The sequence below is a fragment of the Hesperophylax consimilis genome, chromosome 22 (genome assembly GCF_061612785.1).
Source record: "Hesperophylax consimilis isolate HC1 chromosome 22, BYU_Hcon_1.0, whole genome shotgun sequence".
Lineage (NCBI taxonomy): Eukaryota > Metazoa > Arthropoda > Insecta > Trichoptera > Limnephilidae > Hesperophylax > Hesperophylax consimilis.
Window position 1 is genome coordinate 16,563,500 of NC_142857.1, and position 24,635 is coordinate 16,588,134.

The 24,635-nt window shown below is 36.5% G+C and overlaps 2 protein-coding genes across 2 annotated transcripts; one reads left to right on the top strand and one right to left on the bottom strand.

The window, feature by feature from the left end:
* The first annotated feature begins 191 nt into the window (after window positions 1–191).
* On the top strand, window positions 192–24,125 carry LOC149413140 (uncharacterized). Its single transcript, XM_089645420.1, has 6 exons — window positions 192–407; window positions 10,541–12,018; window positions 19,597–20,418; window positions 21,404–21,799; window positions 22,580–22,758; window positions 23,525–24,125. The coding sequence occupies exons 1-6, from the start codon at window positions 192–194 to the stop codon at window positions 23,674–23,676; spliced, it is 3,243 nt and encodes a 1,080-aa protein (XP_089501546.1). The 3' UTR covers window positions 23,677–24,125.
* LOC149413141 (SOSS complex subunit B homolog) lies at window positions 15,027–19,134 on the bottom strand. The gene has a single exon (XM_089645445.1). The coding sequence runs from the start codon at window positions 19,047–19,049 to the stop codon at window positions 18,438–18,440; it is 612 nt and encodes a 203-aa protein (XP_089501571.1). The 5' UTR covers window positions 19,050–19,134; the 3' UTR covers window positions 15,027–18,437.
* Window positions 24,126–24,635: the final 510 nt, after the last annotated feature.

Sequence of the window (24,635 nt, forward strand, 5' to 3'; positions counted from 1 at the left end):
GTTATGAAGATGTAGGAACAAGTGTTCATCAAAAATATAATATTTTCGCAGTTCGAACATGTGTTCCGTTATTTTCAGAATGTAACATAGGATATTAGAAAATGGCCTGCCATTACGTTTTTATGTTTAATTTTAATAAAAATGATGTGTATGAGATATCCGACCTCATTGAAATGAGACTTTCGTTCCAGATGGTGGTGGCAGAAAGATCAGGGCCGGGTCCAGGGCTCGGGCCGGGCGGCAGGAACTCCAGCTTCCGCCTGTCGGGACGGGACAGCGTGTCCTCCGCCTCGCTGTACAAGCAGAGGATAGACAGCATGTTTGATGAGGAGCGCAGCGTCATTAGCCACCACAACTACGGGGTCACGCAGCAGCCGAGTATCAGCTCCAGATCTGCCAGGAACAAGGTAAGGAACATACTCTTTTATTAACGTACTCACTATCATAAATGACGGTCTCATTTATACTCAGTTGTCTCTTGAATGATAGAGGCAGCGCGACAGCGTCGACCCCCTTAATGCCCCCTAGTAAAAGTTCAAAGATGGTTTGAAAGGAGATATTCGCACACCTAGGTAAAGGGTAAAACAACTCGAAATAATTCAAAATTGAGTTATTGCGATTTTTGGAATCTGCGTCGAAAACTACACAAACTACAAAGACACCTGTTTTAAAATCTCCATCAATAATAATGTGATGGCGAAGTAAGTTAGTCTTTCTGAGTTGCTCCACGTACACCCACCACCAACAACAGTAACACATCAACAATTACGACATACCAGCAGTAGGGGAAGGTGCTGTCAATACGCACAAAGACTGGATTATTTCGACTTAGTTTTGTATTCGTGATTAACTGCAGTCATAAAGCGTGAATTATTTTAGTTGATTTGGTATTCGTGATTGAACCTGTCTTGTTTCTCGGGCGTTCTACATATCAATTCCACATACTCCGGTTTTGTTTACAAAAGTAAGTAATTTTAATTTTACTAATTCATAATAGTTGATTAATTTGAGATGATAAAATTATTAAACAATGATTTAGTCACGAATACTAAAATAACACGAAATTAATTAATAAACAAGTGATACGTGTATTTGATGATAAGTAATTGAGCAAAAAAAATATCCTAGTAAAATAACATACAACATTATATAAAAATATTTTTAATCGGTCACATAAAAATCGAGTAAAATGTTTTTTTGCTGTTCCTGAAAAAAGAGGTATTTTGAGTTGTACTACTCTTCATCTGGGTGTGCGAATATGTAAATACGAATATTAGAGGGAGCGAGCTAATATTAAAAAAACGATAATAATTAAGCGAAAATTGTGAAAATATTCAAAAAAACACGACTCGTTTGAAATAGAACAAAAATCTACCGACAAATTCTTTAGTTGTATTTAAAGATATACTATGAATTTTTTTGATGCGTATAACATATAAATTATTCTATATATCGTCGCATTAATTCGTAGAATGCGTAACTCCCAAATGTAAAATTTTACAGGAGGCACAAAAAACCTCGTAGTGAAAAAAAATGAAAGACGGCTTATTCTTTTTATTTATGTTTCGAACATATAATATATTTGGAAATTTATTTTCAATCATTAAACTTTGGTAAGTTAAGGCTTTCTATTTCAAATCGGAGTTACGAAGTTTACGTAAAAACCGAGAATGGAGATACGCATTTTACAAAAGATACATACTTTTCTGCGAACAATTTTATGACCAACCTAGCGGAAAATTTGGGAGATAGGAATTTTACATTTACAAAATAAAACACAACAATGTATGTGTATGTCGAGGCAGTCTATTTAGATGCATTTTAATGATGCGGAAGGTTATCGTTAAAGGAGTGGTAATCCTTTTCTAATGTCTGTTTTAAGTCTTGTAAATGCTGGTACTTTTCCTTCCTTAAGGGATTAAATCTGACTCTCAAGTGAAATCTTCAAACTCTGGAGATCATTACAGATTCGGCGACGGATTTGTGCTGGGTGAGATCTACACTGACCGGGAGTAGTCGTGTCAGAGATGATCGTTAAGTGACGCTTGGAGTCGATGAAGAAGATTGTAGAAGAATTTGATCTGACATTGTCGATCACCCTTGTTATCCTGTAGAAATAAAACTGATGTACTTACTAGGGTTTGCAAGACCCGGGCAAAGAGTAGCCATGACAGGAAACGTTGTGAAAGAGACTCCTCAGAGTGTGAAGATAGGTGGGAGAGACTTGAAAGTGGAACTGGTGAGCAAACATGTGCTTTAAGCGTAGAAACTCTTCATGCTCAGCATCACTTTGGAGTAAAGTGAACGCTTCATCTTGCCCGGCTGGTCGATCCCGAGGCGAGAAGAAAGGACGTCGATAGATGCGTGCGTTCCTGCGTACAATGCAGGACAATTGACCCTCCACCATCATCCCATGAAGCGGGTAATCTTAATGTTGTGACAACCTGGAGTCGCTTGGCAGTTGATGTTACTCATTTCGGTAGGAAATGTTTACTCACATTTATCGATTGCGGTCCAAGTAGATTTGCCATGTGGCGGGAAATCGAGTCAGATAATGCAGCTTCGATTATCAGACATTTGGAAGAAGTGTTTCGGGAAAGAGGCCCGCCCAAAGTAGTTCTCATGGACAATGGTACTGCATTTTGTTCCTACAGTGTTACAGATAAGTGTAAGAGATGGAATGTTCGTCAAAGATTTTGCGCGGCATACCGACCAGCTGGAAACGGTATAGTTGAACGACATCATCAAACAATAAAGAGAACTGCAGCCAGAAGTGGAAGCGATCCCCTGCAGGCAGTGTTTCGGTACAATCTTTGGCTGCAAAAAGTCAGGATGATCGAGGTATTGCGCTGTCTAGTATAGTTCACACTTCACACTCGTGGAGACACCCTTCTGCGCAAGTGAATATAGAAGAGGAAGTATTGACTGAGCTCTAAGTGGGCGATCTTCTTGCGGTTTAACCAGTAGATGGGAGATGCACATCGTGCATGGAAGGGTGACAGGACTTACTTTAGTCAACAACATCGAAGTAGATGGCATACCAGGACATGTGCTTGACCCGCGGAAGATGCCTGACAGAGAACGGACTGTGTCTGAGGAGAGACGAGATGGAATTGCCGCACGTTCCACCATAAATATTTTGGGTTTGTTTGAAGAGGACAGTGAAGAACCGGATCCGGATATGCATCAGGAGGAGATCCACTTGCAAAGAGATGGTGACCTTGAAGAAGAGATAATCACAGAACAAGGACCTATTAGGTATTTACGAAACCGCAGAGGCACATAAAACAAGAGAGCTACGGCAGAGCGTCACACGGTGCAGAAGACGTCAGTTTAGACTACAGATACAAAACACTATTCGTGACTTCACAATTAAAATTAAGGTTATAAAATGTTCAAAATTGATTAATCAACTTATCTCAGTTAATTTCACGGTAAAACTATTACACCGTAAATAAATTTCCTCAGTCAAAAACACAACAAGCGTGCACGGCTCACCGCCCAATACTGAATTAAGGAGTTACGAAGTATTCGCGAGTAAAAATGGCACCATAATTTTACGCAGTTTTCTAATTTGTGTTTATCTAAAAGGTTAATTTTTTTTTAAATTTTCGAGTTTTACTAGTCGATGCGGGTCTAATTTTAACACCAGATGGCATTAAAAACGTATTTTCGAAAAATTTGGAGTTACGCAGTCTACGAATTAATGCGACGATATATAAATCATTAAATAACAGAAGAAAACGTGTTTTTAATAATTTTCGGAGCATACATTGCGATTTTTTTCTATCGAGGAAATTTCATATAATTTACGTTTCGGCATAAAAAATGTAAATATTATCTTCAAAAATAACTTTTTTTTTGGATCTTAAAAACATAAATAGTTAAAGAGAAACTTAATAAATCGGTAGAAAGTGTGAAAATGCGGGGGCTTAATTAGCGTATTTAGCCGGTTATCATACCTATCTGTTACAAAATATTTAATAAAACACTACTTATTTAAAATATCTTGACATCTGAGGTAACGTTTAAAGAAATAATGCAATATTTTTCATACCTATGGCAAGTTAAATAACAGAACCAGTGTTCTTCATAATGCGATTTTTTTCCACCGAGGGAATTTCATACAATTACTTTATCAACTCGGCATCTGAATAGAGATAATCTTAAAAATAACGTATTATATTTCATTACGAGCTCAAAAACTTAAGACCCCGTAGTAAGCGTTCAAAGATGGTTTGAAAAGGAGATATACAAATACAAATGTTAGAGGGAGAGCGCCAATATTAAAAAAACGAAAATAATTAAGCGAAAATATTTAATAAAACACGATTCGTTTGAATTAGAGTAAAAATCTCTAAACAAATGCTTTAGTTGCATTTAAAGATACACTGTAATTTTTTTCTTACCTATAACGTACGAAATAACAAAACAAAACGTGTTTTTAATAATTTTCGGAACTTACTTTGAGATTTTTTTCTATCGAGGAAATTTCATATAATTAACGTTTCGAAATGACAAATGTACGGAGATTTATCTTCAAAAATAACAATTTTTGTTTAGGAAATTAAAAAGTGTTAAAGAGCAATATGTTATAACTCGGTAGAAATTCGGAATGCGGGGCTTATGTTGTATGTTGGAAGAAATTCGGAATGCGGGGCTTATGTTGTATGTAGGAAGAAATTCGGTATGCGGGCTTTTGTTGATGTAAGAAGAAAATCAGCATGCGTGGCTTATGTTGTATGTAGGAAGAAATTCGGTATGCGGGCTTTTGTTGTATGTAGGAAGAAATTCAGCATGCGGGGCTTATGTTGTATGTAGGAAGAAATTCGGTATGCGGGCTTTTGTTGTATGTAGGAAGAAATTCAGCATGCGGGGCTTATGTTGTATGTAGGAAGAAATTCGGTATGCGGGCTTTTGTTGTATGTAGGAAGAAATTCAGCATGCGGGGCTTATGTTGTATGTAGGAAGAAATTCGGTATGCGGGCTTTTGTTGTATGTAGGAAGAAATTCAGCATGCGGGGCTTATGTTGTATGTAGGAAGAAATTCGGTATGCGGGCTTTTGTTGTATGTAGGAAGAAATGCGGAATGCGGGGCTTACGTTGTATGTCGGAAGAAATTCAGAATGCCAGTTCTTAAAAAGAATAAGAGTAGGTACCAGTGCAAAAAAACAGTTCGATCGTAAGTTCTTCTTTTGACCACCTGCACATTAAATCTGATAACGATTATTACTGGTTTATTTTTTTCCGGTGGCAAGCTCCTGGTGATATAGACATTTAAGTAATATGCTATACGATAACGGATCGCTTAAACTAGAACATCTCCTGTCAAGCAAAAACAAAAACAAAATGAATGAATACGTCTCAGTCTAATATTTACACTGTAAGTTAGCGTAGTTAAACTGGTTCTGGAATTCGGCCAGAAAATAATTTGTATTATTGGCCAAAAACTTTTTTCCCCCTCGGGTGTCCAAATAGTAACGCGAAAATAGCAACGCGCTGTCAATGAAATCAACTTTGTTTATTTATGAGTTCTCTGTGCATTAGGGTGGATTATTTTCGAAAATTAATTGGTGAAGTTGTAGTATTGCCAAAATAAAACCGATTATGGATTTCCTCCTTGTGACTTTACCTCTAATAAGACGAAATAATTACATTTATAAGAAAATTATATAAAAACAAATTAATGCTTGTGAAAATAAAGGAAAATATTTATTTCGTTGAGCTTGTTCTGGTGTAATTGAAGATCTCATATTAAGACAGGATATCTATCATATTATTAAAAAATAAATAACACAGGATTAACATTGATTAAGTTTTATACAGAATCCCATAAAACAACAAAACTCATCCATGTTAATAGTAATTGAGAAAAAACATGTTTTCCGTGTACATAACATTCCGGTTAGAGGTTCATAGATAGAGCCAACATTGGCGTTCGAAGCATGGGCCACAAACATCGGTTCATTGTCCGCTGTCAGATACCACGGACTTCAGTCGATTACAAGCGCTCGTCGGGCACAGGTCCCCGGTGATAACTTCAAAAAGCCGACATGTGCGCTGAGATATTGTACAAGTTATACTGGAAACGATAGGGAAAGCAACGGTTTAATATTTAAAAAACTCAAAGAGCACTTGAAGTTGCCGCGCCGGTAACCCAAATGTTCCGGGCTCGGCGGGCGGTCATCGGCGACTCCGATTGTGGAGTTCGTTCATGGTCGGAAGGATTCGGGCGACATCGACAGCCGCCACACCCCCTTCAACATTTGTATACAGATTTTGCAAGGAATATAGACTCTATCTATGTACCTCAATGATACTTACCAATAGTCACAGTTGTCTTTTATTGGTATCAAGATAGAAGATTTTATAAGAAGACAAGATGCAGGCACATAAAACAAATTCAATTTATTTTAGAATTATAAATATAAACAATAGAAAAGTTACACATCGTATCGAATCCGTACATCATCGCTTCTTAAGGGGAATTGCTTGGAGGTTGGGGCTAGAAAGAGGCGATTACTCATACGATGAACTTGACGTAAAATTAAATCTTTCTTCTTTAGAAAAACGTAGGACGGACTTGGATCTCATATGCATTTTCAAAATTATTAAAAGTATAAATAAATCACCCACTTTGTTACAATTCACCCCTTTCAAAATCAATTCCCGTAGACTCAGAAATAATGATTTGCTTTTCCTCAATCAACACTCCACAAATTATGGATACCATTCACCAATGTCCAGAATGGCCAGACTTGTCAACTCAAGTCAGGACCTTGAATTTTTTGGTGCTAGTCTAAATGATTTTTGACAGTTACTGCGCAACTAATTTTTGTATTGATATGGCTGAAGTCGTGAAATCCAGCAAAACTTGACTTGACATTTTCTCTATTATTTTTGTTCCCTATTTTTATCATAGCATATTGTATTATAACATTTCTCCTTGTATTAAATTCATGTAATATGTAATGTGTTAATTGGACTTGGTCCGTTAGTAAATAAATAAATTAGTTATGTGTATTAAGGGTTCATATTATTCATAAGTTATTTGGCAAAATCTCTGGAGGCTTGCATTGTCCCATACGCAACCCTCGGTCAGGGCCAAATATGTCATAACAATAATTTTTTTTTTTATGCTTCCGATTTTGTTGTCCGGGTTAAATCTTCCCCATAGGAAAAACTAAACCCTTCCACTCACTTTTCCACAAATGATCAGCTAGTCAATCAGCTAATACAAGAACAACAACACGTCAAATCACCAGATATCAAATGGAAAAAAAATTCACCGTCTCCAGATATTTTCATATCAGAGGGTTCGGCTCGGTAGAACTTCTAACAGGGCCTATAAATCCTACTGATCCCTCAACATAAATATTTAAAAAATCTTTTGTTATCCTACATGTATTCAAAATGACCGACTTTTGCATCTTTATATATAAATTTTTTGATAGATCTAATACGCCTAAATTTTTAATTAGAGAGCTAGGATAATGCCAGTAGCCGAAATAACGAATGGTAATATTTTTCTAGTCTGAGAATGCCAAATTCTTTTTATTTCATTTCCTAAATCTGTGTATTTTCTTATTTTTTCGCTAACAGATTTTTGAATATTACAGGAATTTGGTATAGCGACATCAATGATATAAATTCTTTTTTTAATTTTGTCATGTAAAACTATATCGGGTCTATTATGACTAATCGTTCGGTCTGTTAGTATAGTTTTATCATAATATATTTTATAAAATTCGTTTTCTAAAAATGAATTTGGTTCGTATTCATAATATGGTACTATATTACGGCAGTCAATCAAGTTATGTTTAATTACCAAATTTTGGTGAATTATTTTTAAAACTTGATTGTGCCTAAATGTATACTCGGACGGTGCTAATATAGAACATCCCGATATAATATGTTCTATAGTTTCCGGAAAAGCCAAACATTTTCTACACAAATCATCAATTTGATTTGTATCTTTGATTATATGCTTTCTATAATTTTTAGTATTAATGACTCTATCCTGAATGGCAAGCATAAATCCTTCTATTTCTGCGCTCAACTCTCCAATACTCAACCATTTGTTTGACGAAAATTTGTCAACATACGTTTGGTTGAGATAATTGAAGTGTTTTGCGTGTAAAATTTTATTTGACCAGGAATCTAATAATTTCTAAATATTGAAGACAATATTAGTGATTCTTAAACGCAAATCTGAAACAGAAAAATCAGAAAAGGAAACGGTCACATCTGGGACTCGAACCCAGGACCCTTGTCTTTCCGGGACAATGCTCTACCAACTGCGCTAATGGGACCTTATCCTCATCGGTCACTTTTAACTGTATCATACTTCGAATAAGAACTACCAACGTTGTCTTCATTTTTTCACCGCACATTTTTATTGGCAACTATCTTTATGTATGATCGCAAGATTCAACCCGAACTAAATGCAATCCTAGACAGCGTCTTATAGATAAACCTATCTTATTGTTTTTATTTTTTGAAAGAAATGAAGACAAAATGAAGACAACGTTGGTAGTTCTTATTCGAAGTATGATACAGTTAAAAGTGACCGATGAGGATAAGGTCCCATTAGCGCAGTTGGTAGAGCATTGTCCCGGAAAGACAAGGGTCCTGGGTTCGAGTCCCAGATGTGACCGTTTCCTTTTCTGATTTTTCTGTTTCAGATTTGCGTTTAAGAATCACTAATATTGTCTTCAATATTTAAATATTATAATTTGAGGTTTTACTCAATAAGTTATTTCGAAAAATAATAATTCATTTCTAGACTTGCAGAAAAAGTCAATAGATGTCGCACATTAAAAATAAAAACAATAAGATAGGTTTATCTATAAGACGCTGTCTAGGATTGCATTTAGTTCGGGTTGAATCTTGCGATCATACATAAAGATAGTTGCCAATAAAAATGTGCGGTGAAAAAATGAAGACAACGTTGGTAGTTCTTATTCGAAGTATGATACAGTTAAAAGTGACCGATGAGGATAAGGTCCCATTAGCGCAGTTGGTAGAGCATTGTCCCGGAAAGACAAGGGTCCTGGGTTCGAGTCCCAGATGTGACCGTTTCCTTTTCTGATTTTTCTGTTTCAGATTTGCGTTTAAGAATCACTAATATTGTCTTCAATATTTAAATATTATAATTTGAGGTTTTACTCAATAAGTTATTTCGAAAAATACTAATAATTTCTGGTTGGGATTTATAAAAATGTTGGCATTCTCATCGTATAAATTTAAAGGTGTAATATTTCTATCTGCCTTGCAAATTATTTTGTGCATTTCTGAGCTATGAGCTTTCCTATGGAAAAAAGTTCTTAGCATTTCTACCTGATTATGTTTCAAAGAAGTTATTTTGACTATACCTCTACCTCCTAAATTTCTTGGTAAATTAACTCGTTTTATTGCTGAATTTGGATGATGGCAATTAAACTTTGTTAGCGTAGTTCTAATTAATCTTTCTAAGTTTTCTAAATCTGTATTAGACCATTTAATTATGCCAAATGAGTATATATTATTATTTTTATTCCAGGATAATTAATTAATAAAAACTTAGTTATAATATAAATAAGTGTCTGGTACGAGTGCAGTTGCGCAGAGTTTTTCCAAGCTACTGCCTGCAGGGTGAAGATTGACATGATGATAGCTAACCTCGATAGAATAGGACACTAGACGAAGAAGAAAATCTAAATGTCAAGGAACTTTTAAGACCACTGAGAGGTCGATATTTGTCATTTATCTAAAAAATTAAGCACTATATTATATAAACGGCCCACCCTAGTTCGCAGAAACCAAACGACAGTCTGACAGCTTTATGAACACACCACTCTTTATTTACGGAGACATCGCATTACATTTTTTTATATTCTCAATCAAACTTTTATTCACCCGTCGGGCATTCAAAAAAACCGTGTAAACGTGTTGAATAGATTAACCTTCCATATACTCGTATATCTAAATTAAACCTCCGTGAAGCCTTTTTTTCGCGTTCGATTTTTTGTAGCAATCGATGTGGTTTGACGTAGTTTTTTTTGGGCTACCTTCCAAAATGTTAATGAATTTGCGCAATACAGAAAGATAACACGAGAATTGCAGAAGAAATCCTCACAATTACCTAAACCAAAAACTGAACTATAAAACAGAGTAGTTTTGACGTCATCAAATTTGCACATCCTTCTGTTCACAATTTTAAGTTTCAACATGTCTACCCATCCTTTGAAATATTCATGTAACTAAATTATAAAGACATAACTAATACATTTTTTTATCCATAATATCAAATTGCTAAATAAGAAAAAAGTATTTCGAGAAGAGTGTCACAAATGGTTGTAGAACCGGCGTCCTATAAAACCAAGGTTTTGTCTCTCGAGTACCGAGGAAATGCAAGATTTAGATTCATCGCGAGTCTTCAAGAACCCTTTCACGAGGAAAATGAGAGAATGGAATTAATTTAAGCAACAAAATATTAGAAATTTCTCATCGCGTAATTTTTGGTGATAACTATTTCTAATCAATGTTGTTTTGTTCCCAGGCCCCTTCGATTTCTGGAAGGCTGGATGGTCCCGGCGGACTGGGCCAGGCTGGAGACGGTATGAGAGCCAGGAGCGGTAGCCACGGAGCTGGAAGCCTCAGGAGACAAGATAGCGTCAACTCAAACCACGGCATCGCGAGCGTGGGACGCAATGGAAACTCTGTCCAAGCCAGCATAGAGAGGATGTTCAGCGAACTGGCCATGGAAACAGACACCACCAACACTGGGACTCACACCTTTACTGTAGACTACCTTGGATCAACTCCTCTCCCAAGAAGAGTCACAAGCCTAGCAGGACTACAAGCACCACTTTCGAATCTTTACTTAGCTTATAGAAGAACTAAACCAATCGGAACTTTGAAAAGCAACTCGGAACTCGCAGCTAGGTTAGAAATTTCAAGAGCAGGCTTGCATGTCAGACACTGCGGACCTAAAGGCGAATTAGAACAATTAAATCCTTTTCCTACAATAGCAGTTTGGTCTGCAGTCAAATTCGTGTTACAACCATCAGAAGAAGATAAGAGTGTAATAGAATACGCATTTCTTCCGCTTATTACAGACCCAGACAATATAGATAAACAAGCACTTTTCAGACATCTTGAACCTTCAGAAAAAAAATACATCTTAGGAAGAGATGGAAACTCGCACTCTCCTCTCTTCACAGTTGTTATGAGAAAGATAGGAGTTGCTAAACAGCTGGAATGCCACGGATTTGTGTGTCAAACATCTGAAGATGCCATCGTGATTGCAGCGACTTTATATAAATCCCTGATGGCGCATATGAGCAAGGTGCCACGAGCCAAAGGAGGTATTACTGGTCCCAGTGTAGCCAGTAGTATAGCCGCCCCAGTTAGACCTCCAAGACGAAAAAGATCAACTTCCATCGCCAGCAACGATAGTGACAGGCATTCCACAAGGCACGACACTCTGACCAAAACTAAATCATTACAGAAAAATAGAAGAACTCCAGACAAGATGGAGCCTCCACCACCACCTCCGCCGCCCCCAAATAAGCTATCAGGGATTGAGCAAGTCAAAGCGAAACTTGCTCAAATAAAGAACGCGAATGAAACAAATAGTGACAGAGAAAGGGGAAGCAACACTCCACCAAAAACGATCTACAATGAATCAATGGAGTTTTTAAACAAGCAACATAAGAACTCTGGAAAAAACAGCAAAGAATCGTCACTTCGGAGTAAAGTATCAGAAAAAATAGAGCTCTTCTCCGGGCTGGAAAGGGGCAAAGATATTCCGAGGCCCATCACAGTACCGCCTCCAGTTCCGATCAAGCCTAAGAAGGATTCAACACTGATCAAGGAGAGCCATCCCAAGTCGGGGCCCGTAGAACCCTTGAGAAGAAGTCACAGCATGAGGAATTCCTGCGAACCTGGTGATATCCTGACCAAAGTAGCTATTCCTCGATCCGGAAGTTTTCTGAATGCCAGTGGATTGAGCAGATACAAATCTACTGGACAAAGGTAAAAAAAACCTCTATAATACCCTAACTATCATCTCATTTCTCCAAAGCGATGGGCAGAGGATGGAACACTCCAAAACTCTGCCTGACGCTCCTTGCTACATTCAAATTCATACATTGTCTCGTACATAATCTTCTGTTATACCGACTTGTGACTTTACCGAACTCGAGTCAATAATATACTATCTATGTACCGTAAACCGTTTCTACTTTGCACCAATTTTGGCTCCACTTTCATAAATTTTATTGTAAATTGAGAAAGGCGTATTATACATCTCTTTTATTGGTTTGACCGATCAGAAGCACATTTAAGCTTTAGCAAGACAGGAAATTTTTTAAAGTTTAATGGTTTGTTTTGATTTTTTAAAACTTTGTTTTTGGAGCAAAGTAGTTCCTTTGATAAGGGTAACTTTGCTCCACTTTGTCTTTCCTTAAGTTTTACGTTTATTTATGCTATGGAGCAATAAAATACGTTACTTTTTTTACTTTGCGCTATCGGAAGATGACCCAGGATTAAGAAAAATGCAACTATAAATGAAAATCACATATATTTTTGAGAGATTCATCAACATAACTTTGGTTCATAGTAAAAAAATGCTTGGTTAAATTTAAAAATAACTTTCAATGTAATTTCCAACAAAGCAAGACATGGTCCTTTGGTAATCAAGTAGAAAACGCAATAAAATTTCCAAAAAATAACATTTAACATTGCAAATTTATGAGTTAAACCCCCCATAAGTAGTTTAACTCGGGTACAGAGTAAAACTCGCGTCTTCCCATTTTTTTGGTGGATTAATGCATCCCAGGATGTTGCTCCATTTATATATAATTTCGTCTTTAGCTTTTGGCCACTTCCAATTTGTTAATGAACGGGCCATTGCCGAAATAGTGGGCCCATTCGCATCGAATTTTGTTATTACCCCTGGAAACATTTCTCCTTCGTATAAAAACACGACATACCGGCCCACCTCTCTCACTAACGGTTGCAAATCTAGTTGATTTTGGCCTTCGAAAGCATTAGGTGGTTCGTTTTCCAAATCAGAAAGTCCTTCAGACGAATCTCTCAATGACATTTTATCACTAGCCTCACTACAGCTATGATTTCTACGAGTTTTTCTGGAACTCGTGCTGGGCATGATGTTTACCATTTCCCCAGTCGTTTCCGATAAAATCTGTTGCACAATATTTTCTTCTGGTTCTGTTAGTAATTGCTCCGCAACGCTCATTCCTGGCACTAACTTTAGCTTTTTACGTCCTTTCTGGCTGATGCTGTTAGTCCATTCGACTTTTTTGTTTTGAAGGTTCTCTAAGAAAGAACTGTTTATGGCCTAGGACCAGTACAGGGAAGTCGATCTAAGAGAGGTTGCATATTTAGGGGATAAATTCCTCCATTGGGGTACATTGCTCCAGGAGCATTGTATCCCCAAAAGTATGTGCAAAGGATACCCAATCTCGAAAATATCCTATTATTCCAAAAATATCACACCAAATTAAAAAATATTTTGCCCACAATTGGTTAATGAAATTCCTTATAAAATGAGATAACACTCACCTCTATTCGTCCAAAAAATTCTCAGATGCAAATGGATTTTGACGGAGAACGTAAACCACAGCAAGCTCACACTCGGAGGTCATGACAGAGAATGTCAAAAAAAGTTCGACTTCCGGCAATCTGTCATATTAGTTTTGCCAAAGGAAGAATAGTATTTACCGATTTCACTTTTTAAATGACTAAAATACGCGAGTGCTTCCATCTAGAAAAAGTCAAATCTTTTTATTTTACTGGAGCACAGTTACCTCGCAGGAGCAAAGTAGGAACGTTTTACGGTAAGTTCAATTATTTGAAAACACATATTTTTGGCACTTCCAGTTGAACAGCACAAGCCGCATTGATTAGGGCTTTTGAAATTTGAAATTGACCGATTGACTGCTTGTACTCCGTTAAAGTCAATGCTGCGAATGAACCATCCCCAGTACAAAAGCAAGGAAAATTGCAAATATCCTTAGATAATTTTTTGTCTCTCCTGAACATTTTTACAAATGGTTCTTCTGCGGTATTGGACTTGATAATGCATTGTCTCCCTGGAGCGTCTCTGGCTTCTTCTCCATTCATTTGTGCTTTGTATTTTCAAATATATAAAGATCAAAGTTACTTGATAGTATTCAAATAATTATGCATCTTACAGCAACATCATTTTCAACATATAAGTGTTGCAAACTCAATGACATTTAAAATTGAAAACCGTAGCATGAAAGTGTGAAATAGAACACAAATATGTAACACTGATACAAATGTTACAACATGTTTACAGTTAGAGAAATTATCTGCCATCATAAAACAAACTAAGGTAATAAATTGTTACGTTGTATATATCTATTTTCGATTGTGACATTTTTCGAGGTGGAATTCCATTGTAAGGATTAATACAATTTTAAACTTATTTTATTTTATACCGGTTTCAGCCTATTATAACCATCTTCAGACTCGTACAGTTACTCCTAAAACGATGGTTTAATTAGATGATAGAAAATGGCTAAAACAGCAAAATAATAAAATAGACGGAAATTTTTTTCAATTTTTTCAATACGTCATGGTTATTTCGGGGGCTTAGGATCACAGGGGCCTAACTACAAAAACTGATGTTAAGTTTGGTTTCGGTAATGCCATAATCATATTTATTAGTGACATGAACCTTTATCTCGTATGTAAAGCCGTTTAAGACTTACAGTTGGGCATATAAGCATTACAATCTTCATTTGCGTTTATCTCAAAACTATGTTATACCTGTGATCCTAAACCCTCAATTTGTTATCAGCAAACCAAACATTATGCAAAGAGCAACAAAACATACAATTTTTGTAGACTATTCTTCCCAAAGAACAACATAATTCATTTCATATATTTAACAAAAAGTGTTACTCGTTGAAGAATGACTTGGCACTTAGGTGGGTACGTAACATTGGAAGAACAGAAAAATAAAAGACAATTTTTCTTATATTATTGGTATTTATTCCAAAAATACCTATACTTGTAATAGCACCGATATCTTGCATTCACCCTTTTGCTAAATACGGGGCCACAGAAAAAAGTTTCCAAATTCATATAAAAAGATCATCAGAGATTCCATTGATCGTATATGTATTACTAACTTGAATACTAAAAATATTGAAGATGAGTACTTTATTATGATGATGAAAATAAATATTTATGGTGAAAATGATGACAAGAAATGCTCTTCATTAATGAAATAGTCATTAGTTTTTTGTCGTTGAATAAAATTTAAAACATTTTCAGGCAAAAGTTTATGATTGCCAAAGCTAATTCATAGGATACAAACATACAGTAAAGAATAACACAAGAAGTGCCTTGTGAGCATTTTTCGTGATCTAAGGATAAGCCCAATTTGGTCCTGTATTTCCATACAAAACTGTCTTTCACCATGATTATGAAATTGAAATGGGATGGCGAAATACAATTTCAGGCAAGTTTAAAGCAGGGTACTCACCAAGAGTGTAGCATGTAACGTACCTGATACTGTATCAATCTGCAAGTGGGTACGGCTCGTCCACGGTAACCGCGTATCCAGCTACGACCTCTCGGATCCGCCTTTAGTGCTCGCTATGGTGCTCGCAGTGAAACCGTCGTCGGTGGGTCGCTGCGAGCACACTGCGCTCCACCCGCGAGCTGCTCGCAGTAGGCTCGTGTCTACGTACTCACTTGATACAGTATCAGATACGTTACATGTTACACGGTTAGGTGAGTACCCTGCTTAAGAGAGACAGAGCGCGTGCTAAATGGTGTAGAACCAAAAGGTGCTAGGTTAGTTGTTGTTTTTTTTTTTTTAATTTGTATGGAAGGCACTTCTAGTTTTCTTTTTTTTTCTACAAACATGTTTTGTAAATTTTCATTAAAATCATATTTCCATCATTTTAACTCCTTTATGGCTGTTTTCACCAAACATAACTGAGCGAACATAAGATTTAAGCGAAAATTTACACTTAGTGGGATACGTTCACCAAAAGTCAATCAAAATGTCATCAGAGATATCAAAAAATGTATGTTAACCTGTTGTCCCACTGGCTCGGTAACAGCAAGGGGTCGACAAATACCCAAGACCCCGACCCTGCGCAGCCATTGTGGGACTTCTGGGGACAAAATGGACAGCATGAGATGTCCATTACCACATGTGGCGTGCAGGTTGTGTACCATTATTATGCAACAATCTTTTAACATTTGAAACAATGCGCCCCGCTAAATACTAATATCAGTACAAATTAGTCCCAACATCACTAAAATTAACATTCCAAGACAAATGAAATAAAAAATGCATTATCATTTCACATCTAAGAACAGTATTTACAATTTATTATCAAAATATGTTTTAATGTTGATATAAAACATTGCATTATAATTTTGATTGAATTCTTATCGGTTGGTGAAAACAGAATAAAATCAATAAAAAAAGTCAATTCCAGTAAAATTTTTTATAATATTTCTAAATTATGTAATTAACCAACAACCCATAGTTAATTCATAAATGAGACTTAAAAAATAATAAACATTACGTTGTTCAATACAATATTATATAAATATAAAAAAAATTATAAAACATAAGTACAGGTACAGAAAATCTGATTAATTGATTATGATATTACAGCAGACTCCCGATTTATGAACCACTTTGTGTCAACCAAAAAAGTTTTACATAGGGCCGGTATTTAAATTTATTTTTAAACTCGGATTGAGCGATATTTATGTTGGTGTAGTTGGTGTAGTTGGTGTAGTGTCTTCTGGAAATGTCTATAGTCACCATAGAGATACATATTTCATAGAAATACCCCAAAAAAAAAATAATAAGCCATTGTAACTGTACTAAGGATGGGTGGTTTAGAATATTGATAGAATTTGAACAATTCATCAATTCAAGTTCTGTTATTATATCATTATTGGCCAATTGTTTCACAAAACTGAAATAATGACAGATCTTGAAAATCAGCTTTGCTATTTGATGAACTAACTAACTAACCATCACGCTGTTTCATCGCAGGGGTAGGCAGAGAGGACGGACCGCCAAACAACTCGGTCTTGGCACACACTTTTTGCCTCATTCACAAACCATCTAAGCGTCCCTTTCTTAATCTTACTCATTACGTTTACATCAGCCTTGCACTCTGCTATTTGATGAATTGTTCAAATTCTGCGAAACAGCCAGTCCTAACAACACACAAATAAAATTATAATAGTTCATTATGCACCACATATAAATCAATTCAAAAGTTAGTCATACAAGATGGCTGCCAGGCATTTTCCCCTCACCTTAGATTTGGCTTCAATGCAATTCATACAAAATCGTACTAATGCTCTGTCCATGGCTTTTTAGGTCCATGTAGAGATATATTGATAATCACAGACATTTTAAAAAATGCAATTTTAAACATTTAAGCAGATGTTCAATTTTTAGAAAACAATTTAAAATGGTGTCTGTATGCAGATTATACATACAAAACAAAACATTATCTAGAATATTCCATGAAAGGAACATTAGTGCCATCTTTTGATATTCGGTAGCAGTTTAATCAATCTAGCAACTAAACTTATTAGCTAATTGCGGAAAGTTGAAGAAAAAATTCATAAAAATCATCCGCCTAGAGCTACCCAAATTCGGGTAGTATATTATCGCTCAAGGGTTATTGGTGCTACCCAAATTTGGGTAGCTATTGGTTATATGCTTTTAATTCAGTTTAGTGGTCAGATATTGGAAAAGAATCGGAAATATGTACAAAATATGTTCGTTTTACAAAAACTCGGCGAGTGTTTACAATCAAAGGAGTTAGGTTAGGTTGTATTTGAACACACATAAGATAAATGCAAATATTATTGGCACGATTTTGGCTAATGTCGTAAATAATACAAAAGCAAAAAATTAAAGGTAATAAGAAATTTTGTAGAAAGAAATCACTTTATCTTGACGTTATTTTTTAAATAAAACAATCAATTTGTTTGAATTTAATTGCAATGTGTCACCTAATGGATTGACATATAATATAAATAAATGGATTAGTGATTCATATAAAGTAATTGTTTAATTTCATTTCATATAAACTAATAATTGACATTCATGGTGCAATTTAGTTAGCAATTTCATTAGGGTATGGGAAAATAAACAGATATTACCAAAACAGTAACAATTTATGAATCTAGGTACAAAAGTTCTATTCTATTCCACTCTCTATTATTACATCAATATATCTGTCATCTATCTATTTTTCTCTCCTCACGGCATTCCTCAAATTCACATAGACCAAGTTTTGTCCTTAACGGAGCAAATACAAAAATTAATGGTCCATCGTTCGAACTGTAGTAATCCAGGAATGGAAAAATTAACACAGACCAGTCAAAGGTAAAGAGCGGAAATTCACTTATCTCCGGTCATCTCTATTGGCTCCTCCTCTATGGCTACCTCTGCCAACTCTTTGGTTCATCTTGCTGGGAGGTTTGTTTTGCTCTCCTGAATATCTGTCTCCAGGTTTATTCTGACTATTCATATTATTCATCATCTGGTTGTGCGGCTGACCGCTGATCATCTGTCTGTTCATATTCGGGTTGGATCCGTTGTTAGTTCCGTTATTTGTGTTGTTTCCGAGGGGTATGCCGCTATTCTGCATGAGATTTACGTTAGAAAGCGCAGGATTCGGTTCACTCATGTTCAGCGACTCGTTGAAAACCATACAGAATTCTCCGATCTTCTGTATGTCGCCGTTTTTACCGGAATATAGCGTTAAACACTGCCGCCATACAGACGCGTATCCCTTTGTGAGTCGAACTATATCTCCTGGCACTAAAAGCTGTCCGGGTTCGTCCCAGACCGACACGTTGACGCACGCGGTCTGGTCTGCTACCTTGAAGGTGCGAACCTCTCTGTTTTCCTTTGTTATTGTCGGGGGACCCACTTCGAGCACGATGAAAATCACGTTCAAATTCTTTAGTCCCGGCCGCAAATCTTTGATTTGAATGAACTCCATTTGAGCCATTTTGATTGAAGCTGCCTTAAAATATAAAAAAAAAAACTAGAACTGTCGATTCTTGTTTGATAAAAGACAAATTTGAGTGATAAACTTCGTTCAAACGAACCGTCGCTCCCGTACAATGACAGAATTGTGACAGATAAATGTATTGCGTTTTCACAGTTGGTTGCCCTGCGGTCAGTATTGCTAGTTAGCGTACGGAGTTCCGTACGCAAAATTTAAACGAATCAATAATCAACAATCATTACGGCAACACTATCTATTTATGATACTACCTATACCTATCTAACCTGCCTAATTTTTATGATCCATTTCGCCATCTAATACCCCGAATACCCTTTTGTGTATAGTTGGATATTTGAACTTACGCATGATGTAACCTTTACTGAAATAAAAAAATTCTGAAATAAAGATATTGTAGATATAGTTTTGTGGATATTTTCAAAATTCAATATTTTAATAGGTAGGTACATAATGATTTTTTCATAAGTTATAAATATCCAACGTCGATTTAAAAATAATGTGTTCTCAATAACATTTTTTCTTGTTTCAGAAACAATGGCAAAAAAGGAGGTGGATCTCCACTCGGCTTTAGCGAACTCTTCAATGAATTCCGGGTACAAGAAGATTTGCACAGCATGGACGACATACTCGGGGCCATAATCGACGCGGAAGGAATGTCTTTCAACGACCTCAAACCAATTTACAAAGAGTTCCTCCTCAAACTAGCAGTCACCCTCACAAAAGATGAACTCTTCCAACACAGCAAAGCAATAATGCGACGACAAAAGAAAAAACTACTTCGACGAAACAGCACAGTCCAAAACAAAAGAAAGAAAATGCTTATAGGAGCAAAAGGTTTAAAGATGGTATTTCGGAAACCATTTGGAAAAGACATGCTGAAAAACAAGATATTAAATATTGGGGAAAAGAACAACATTCAAAAACCAAACACATTTGAAATCCCTAAATTATCAACAAATAAAAAAAAGATCATTGTTACATCAGAGAGTTCTGTTTCAACATCAAGTTATGATTTACGGCAGTTTCATCCCAAAGAAGCGACGCCAAATCAAACGCCAAAGCGACAGAGCGTTAAGCGAAGAAACTCAAAGCGCTCTGAAACTGCAAATCTTATCGGCAAGAGTTCAAAACGCCATGGAAAGGGGAGGAATGTGGATAGAGTAAGCACCTCTGATGATTCTGATTTCTTAACTCTGAGCAGAAGGGTAGGTTGCCAGAACAGGAACAGTTCGAGTGGATATGTCTCGTGTTCGGAATGCGAGTCGGAGAGTTGTGCGGATCGGTGTTATTGTGCAGCGCGCGCGAGACCGCGACCTCCCCCTGCCCCTGCACCATTAGAAGCATGCGAAAGGTAAGTTTTACAGTACTGCTTTTATTTAGAAAGAATCTAAATACCCTGATATTATAGTACGGACATTTTCACAAAGCATAATTACTTATGTTAAAAAGGTAGTAAGTCGGCTACCCATTCTGAGTACTGAACATGGCCCATCTGACTGCTAGCCAAGCGTCTCATTTTTTTCTTATAAACGACGCATGAAACAAAAAAACGTTTACAATCTCCGATCATAAACTCTCAGCAGCAGGACCAATTATGATATATTAACGTTAAATTAGAAATAGAAGAGATAAATAGTGAAGTTCACAGGAGTTGTCAGTCAGTTCGACAAAGTGATTCTCCAGGTAGGTAAAGTTATTCACATCAAGGCATGATATAATAGTGAAGTTACAGGAGTTGTCAGTCAGTTCGACAATGAGCAATGGAGATTTCCAGGTGTTCAGTTTTCTATTCAGCCATTCAATTTAAATAATATTATACCTAAAAATATTAATACTGAAACATGAACTGCTTACTGCTGTTTAAAGCTAATGAGTCCACCTAGGTTTCAAAGCTTATCTCATATTTTTAGGTTTTATAAAAAAAAATTAAATCATTAAATTTAAAAATCATTTTAATTCATAAAAATCACCTACCTAAATTTGGGAAGCCGTCGCTCGAGTGGTTAGAATATAAATATATTTTTTAGTTGACAGATATAAGGAGGCAACCAAAATTACCTTTCCAATGAACACCGTTGGATAATGATAGTGGTGCCGTTAGTAAAATTTAAAAATAATTAGTGATTCTGAATTAGATCTGTCAAACATTATAACAAAAGGAATATACATTTCAAATAAAGAATTATTGATTAGTAAAATAATTTTGATACTAGTCTATTTATCGCTTGTCTGATATTTTAAATACATAAATATATAAATCAATCTTTCTTCATCTTCGAATGGGTAACGTTTGATATAATTGATCAATCAATTTTATTTATTTATGTAATTTATAGGGGTGAGAAATGCTGCGACTGTACCGCTGGAGAATCTAGTCAGTGCTACAGCTGCTGCGGCTGCGACACCGAGAGCTGCGCCGACAGCGATAAGTGCTACTGCCGCACCAACCCGGGCGCTCGCCACGGCACCACCATTACCAGCCGCCACTCCCGGGCCGGACATCACCCGCCCGTCACCCGGACGTCCAACGTCACCCATCACGGCACCCACTCCGGCACCTGCAAGTCCGGCAAGTGTCCGCCAGTGAGGTCGCACCGATCGCCCAGGCGGAGGTCGGTGCCCGGGCCCGCCACTCTGGACTCTCTTTACTACGAGCCACTGAAGCCGAAGGCTCGGTCGGTGCTAAATCATGCTTCTGCGGGGCTGGATTTTATGACTAAGAGGAACTCACGGTAAGTTTGTATTTAGATATATGTAACCGTTTTTGATTTGGTGATGTCCTGAAAACGATGGTATTATCAACAAGGGAATGTTGTGAGACCGAAGAAAGCGTGGGAAGAGATGAAGAAGGTCTGGCTATTCCGATACAGTCACAAACAAAGCTGATGGTGGTCTCTCACCCGGGTGATAATAACAGTTTCTCAAACTCTACATAATTAAGGGCGTAGCCTCGTTGTGATATTTTCCATGTTTCACTTATTCCTGCCGATGGTTTTTTCATGTTTTCAGTATTTAAATTACAATTATTATCACTTTTGATATAAAATATAGTAAACATAAGCGATTAGCCATGAATATTCATATTTTTCCGATATTAAATCGCTTATTTTGAGATGTGTATTGACTACACAGCACCGGAACGCGTAGATTTTTTTAGCACAGTAAGGGAAAGGTTAAGATTATTCCTCAAAATATTAATATGGAAACATTTGAACTGCTTATTGTGCTTTAAAGCCAATGAATCCACCTGGATTTCACCATTCATCCGTAGGTTCTATATAAATTTTCCACATTATGGCAAGCGATTGCTCAAGACGTTTTGCAAACTAGCCATAATACGCCAAGAATCGTTCGAGTGGGAATAGATATCGCTTCAATCCTTCAATCAGTCAGCTTGATTTATCTTCACACAATATTCTCAAAATTACATTAGGGCATGGAATTACTATTAAAAACAGCTCGACTGCAATCTTGTAATCAACTTGTTGTAAAATAATACATAATTGTTTTAGGTTTGACACATTTGAAAGAATGAGTTGTTCAACTGAAGTGGGACGTCCCAGTACAGGTCTCACCCACGGTGGACGGAAGAGCTACAGCTCTGACAACCTTCACCTGGACTACGACATCTTCATGTCCACTCGTGGGATGGGGCCGTATGGCAGCAGAGGAGGGTCTATGCAACTGCCAAGTAAGTATAGTTGACTATTACCAATCGGCAGTTTGTCAACGACCGGGCAAATTGCCGGTTCACTGAATGAATGAGTAACTTTCTGTAGTGGTTGTGAATAGAGGTACTCATGTTGAAAGATTAGAGATCAAAAATGAGTGAAAACAGAATGACTAACTTAACCCGTTGACAAACTGCTATCTAGCAGTTTAATGGGGCTTCATTGTAATAATCTTAAATATATAAATAAAAATGTTAATGTTCGTTTGCTCAAAATCTTAAATCTCCCAAAGTTCTTCACTGGTTTTTATATACCTATATTATATAAATGTCACCTGTGACAGGTATAAACATGTTTTCTTTTAAAAACGGCGCCATCTGCTGGACAAAAGCAACACGCGCTATTGTTTCTCTATCTGCACAGACAGACTTCGCCACAGCAACGCGTGGCGGGGTACAGCTAGTGTAACATAAAAAATTATAATAAAGGAATAATTCCAAAAAACCTGGAGCTTTTTAATTTTTCAAACAAAAAAATTGACTGATAGTGTTACAGAAATATTCAATAAAATCAAATCATTTAATTTTTCCTAGCGAAAACTCTTTTCAAGGTCTTAATGGATTTTCTTTATTCTAATTAATTATTTTATGTAAAATTTTATGAAACTGAAGAAACACTGAAAACTTCACCAATGAATGGAACTACTGAAATATTACATTAAATTATTCATTTTTGTATGTTTCCCCAATTGAAAAATTTATAAATTGTGATTTTTATTTATTCTAGCGATGATGCATCGCTCCAAGGAAGCTTTGGTTTCGCACAAGGAGGCAGAAGTGGGTGCCTTATTCTCTGATGGAAGACTCCTGAGTGCCCGGAGAGGACTCTACCGGGGACCTTCAGCAGCCCTGGCCGACTCCTTGGGCTACCTTCCTTGATAACTCTCCGCAACAACAATGGAGCAGCATTTGAAATGATTAAAGCCTGTGGTTGAATAGAAGCATTGTTTCCTCATGGTTGCTGAGGATTGTCCTGGTCGTATGGAGAACCGTGAAGAACGTTCCAGACATTTGATCGGTTCAATGCAACAGTAATCTTCCTAAACTACCTTCATATCTTGGAGAGTGCTTGCCACACTACGAAACACAGTAATAATACTTAAAGACCTCCAGCTCCCTTTTACCTCCGGTTCCTAATGTCTAAAAGATGATCATCAGGGCAGATGATGGACACTGTAAGACTGTCCGAAACATCGACAGGAGGAAGCGCAAGATGACTTCGCTTCGATCGCAGGCTTTGAATCAATTTTAAAGCAACTTGAATCTAATTGTGCCAACCCCTGTACATAAAACATATTTTACTGTACCCAATGGCCACCAATATTCATAGAAATGCAACCTCATTTGCAAATATTAAAATAATGTAAAATGATGTATCGTAAGAAATATTGGTCCTAGAGTTAATATTATGTACTTTGAAGAGCAATGTTAAATACACTAAAATGTATGGATTATAGAGTTGTTAGTAAATATTGTTATTGTTGTTGCATTGAATGATTATGTAATTAGATAAGATATTTAGATTAGTTTTGTCTAGAAGTAGAAATAAAAATGGTCCACTCTTTGCAAGAGAGGTTTTTTTTGTCCTTTCTTGTTATCTTCACTTCGAGAATGCCTAAAATGTTGTAAAAGCAAAGCCAAAAATAGAAATCTTCTACTGATACAATCGTAAATGTATTATTAGCAAGTTTGGAATATTTTGTTTTTATCGTACATTCATTCTCAGGTCAATGTTATTTGAAAGTACACGGGAAATAGACCAACCTCAAATATCCCTACAACCGACTTTCTTTATATCCTATCGTGTAGCACTCTTGGAATACTTTATACTTTGTGAG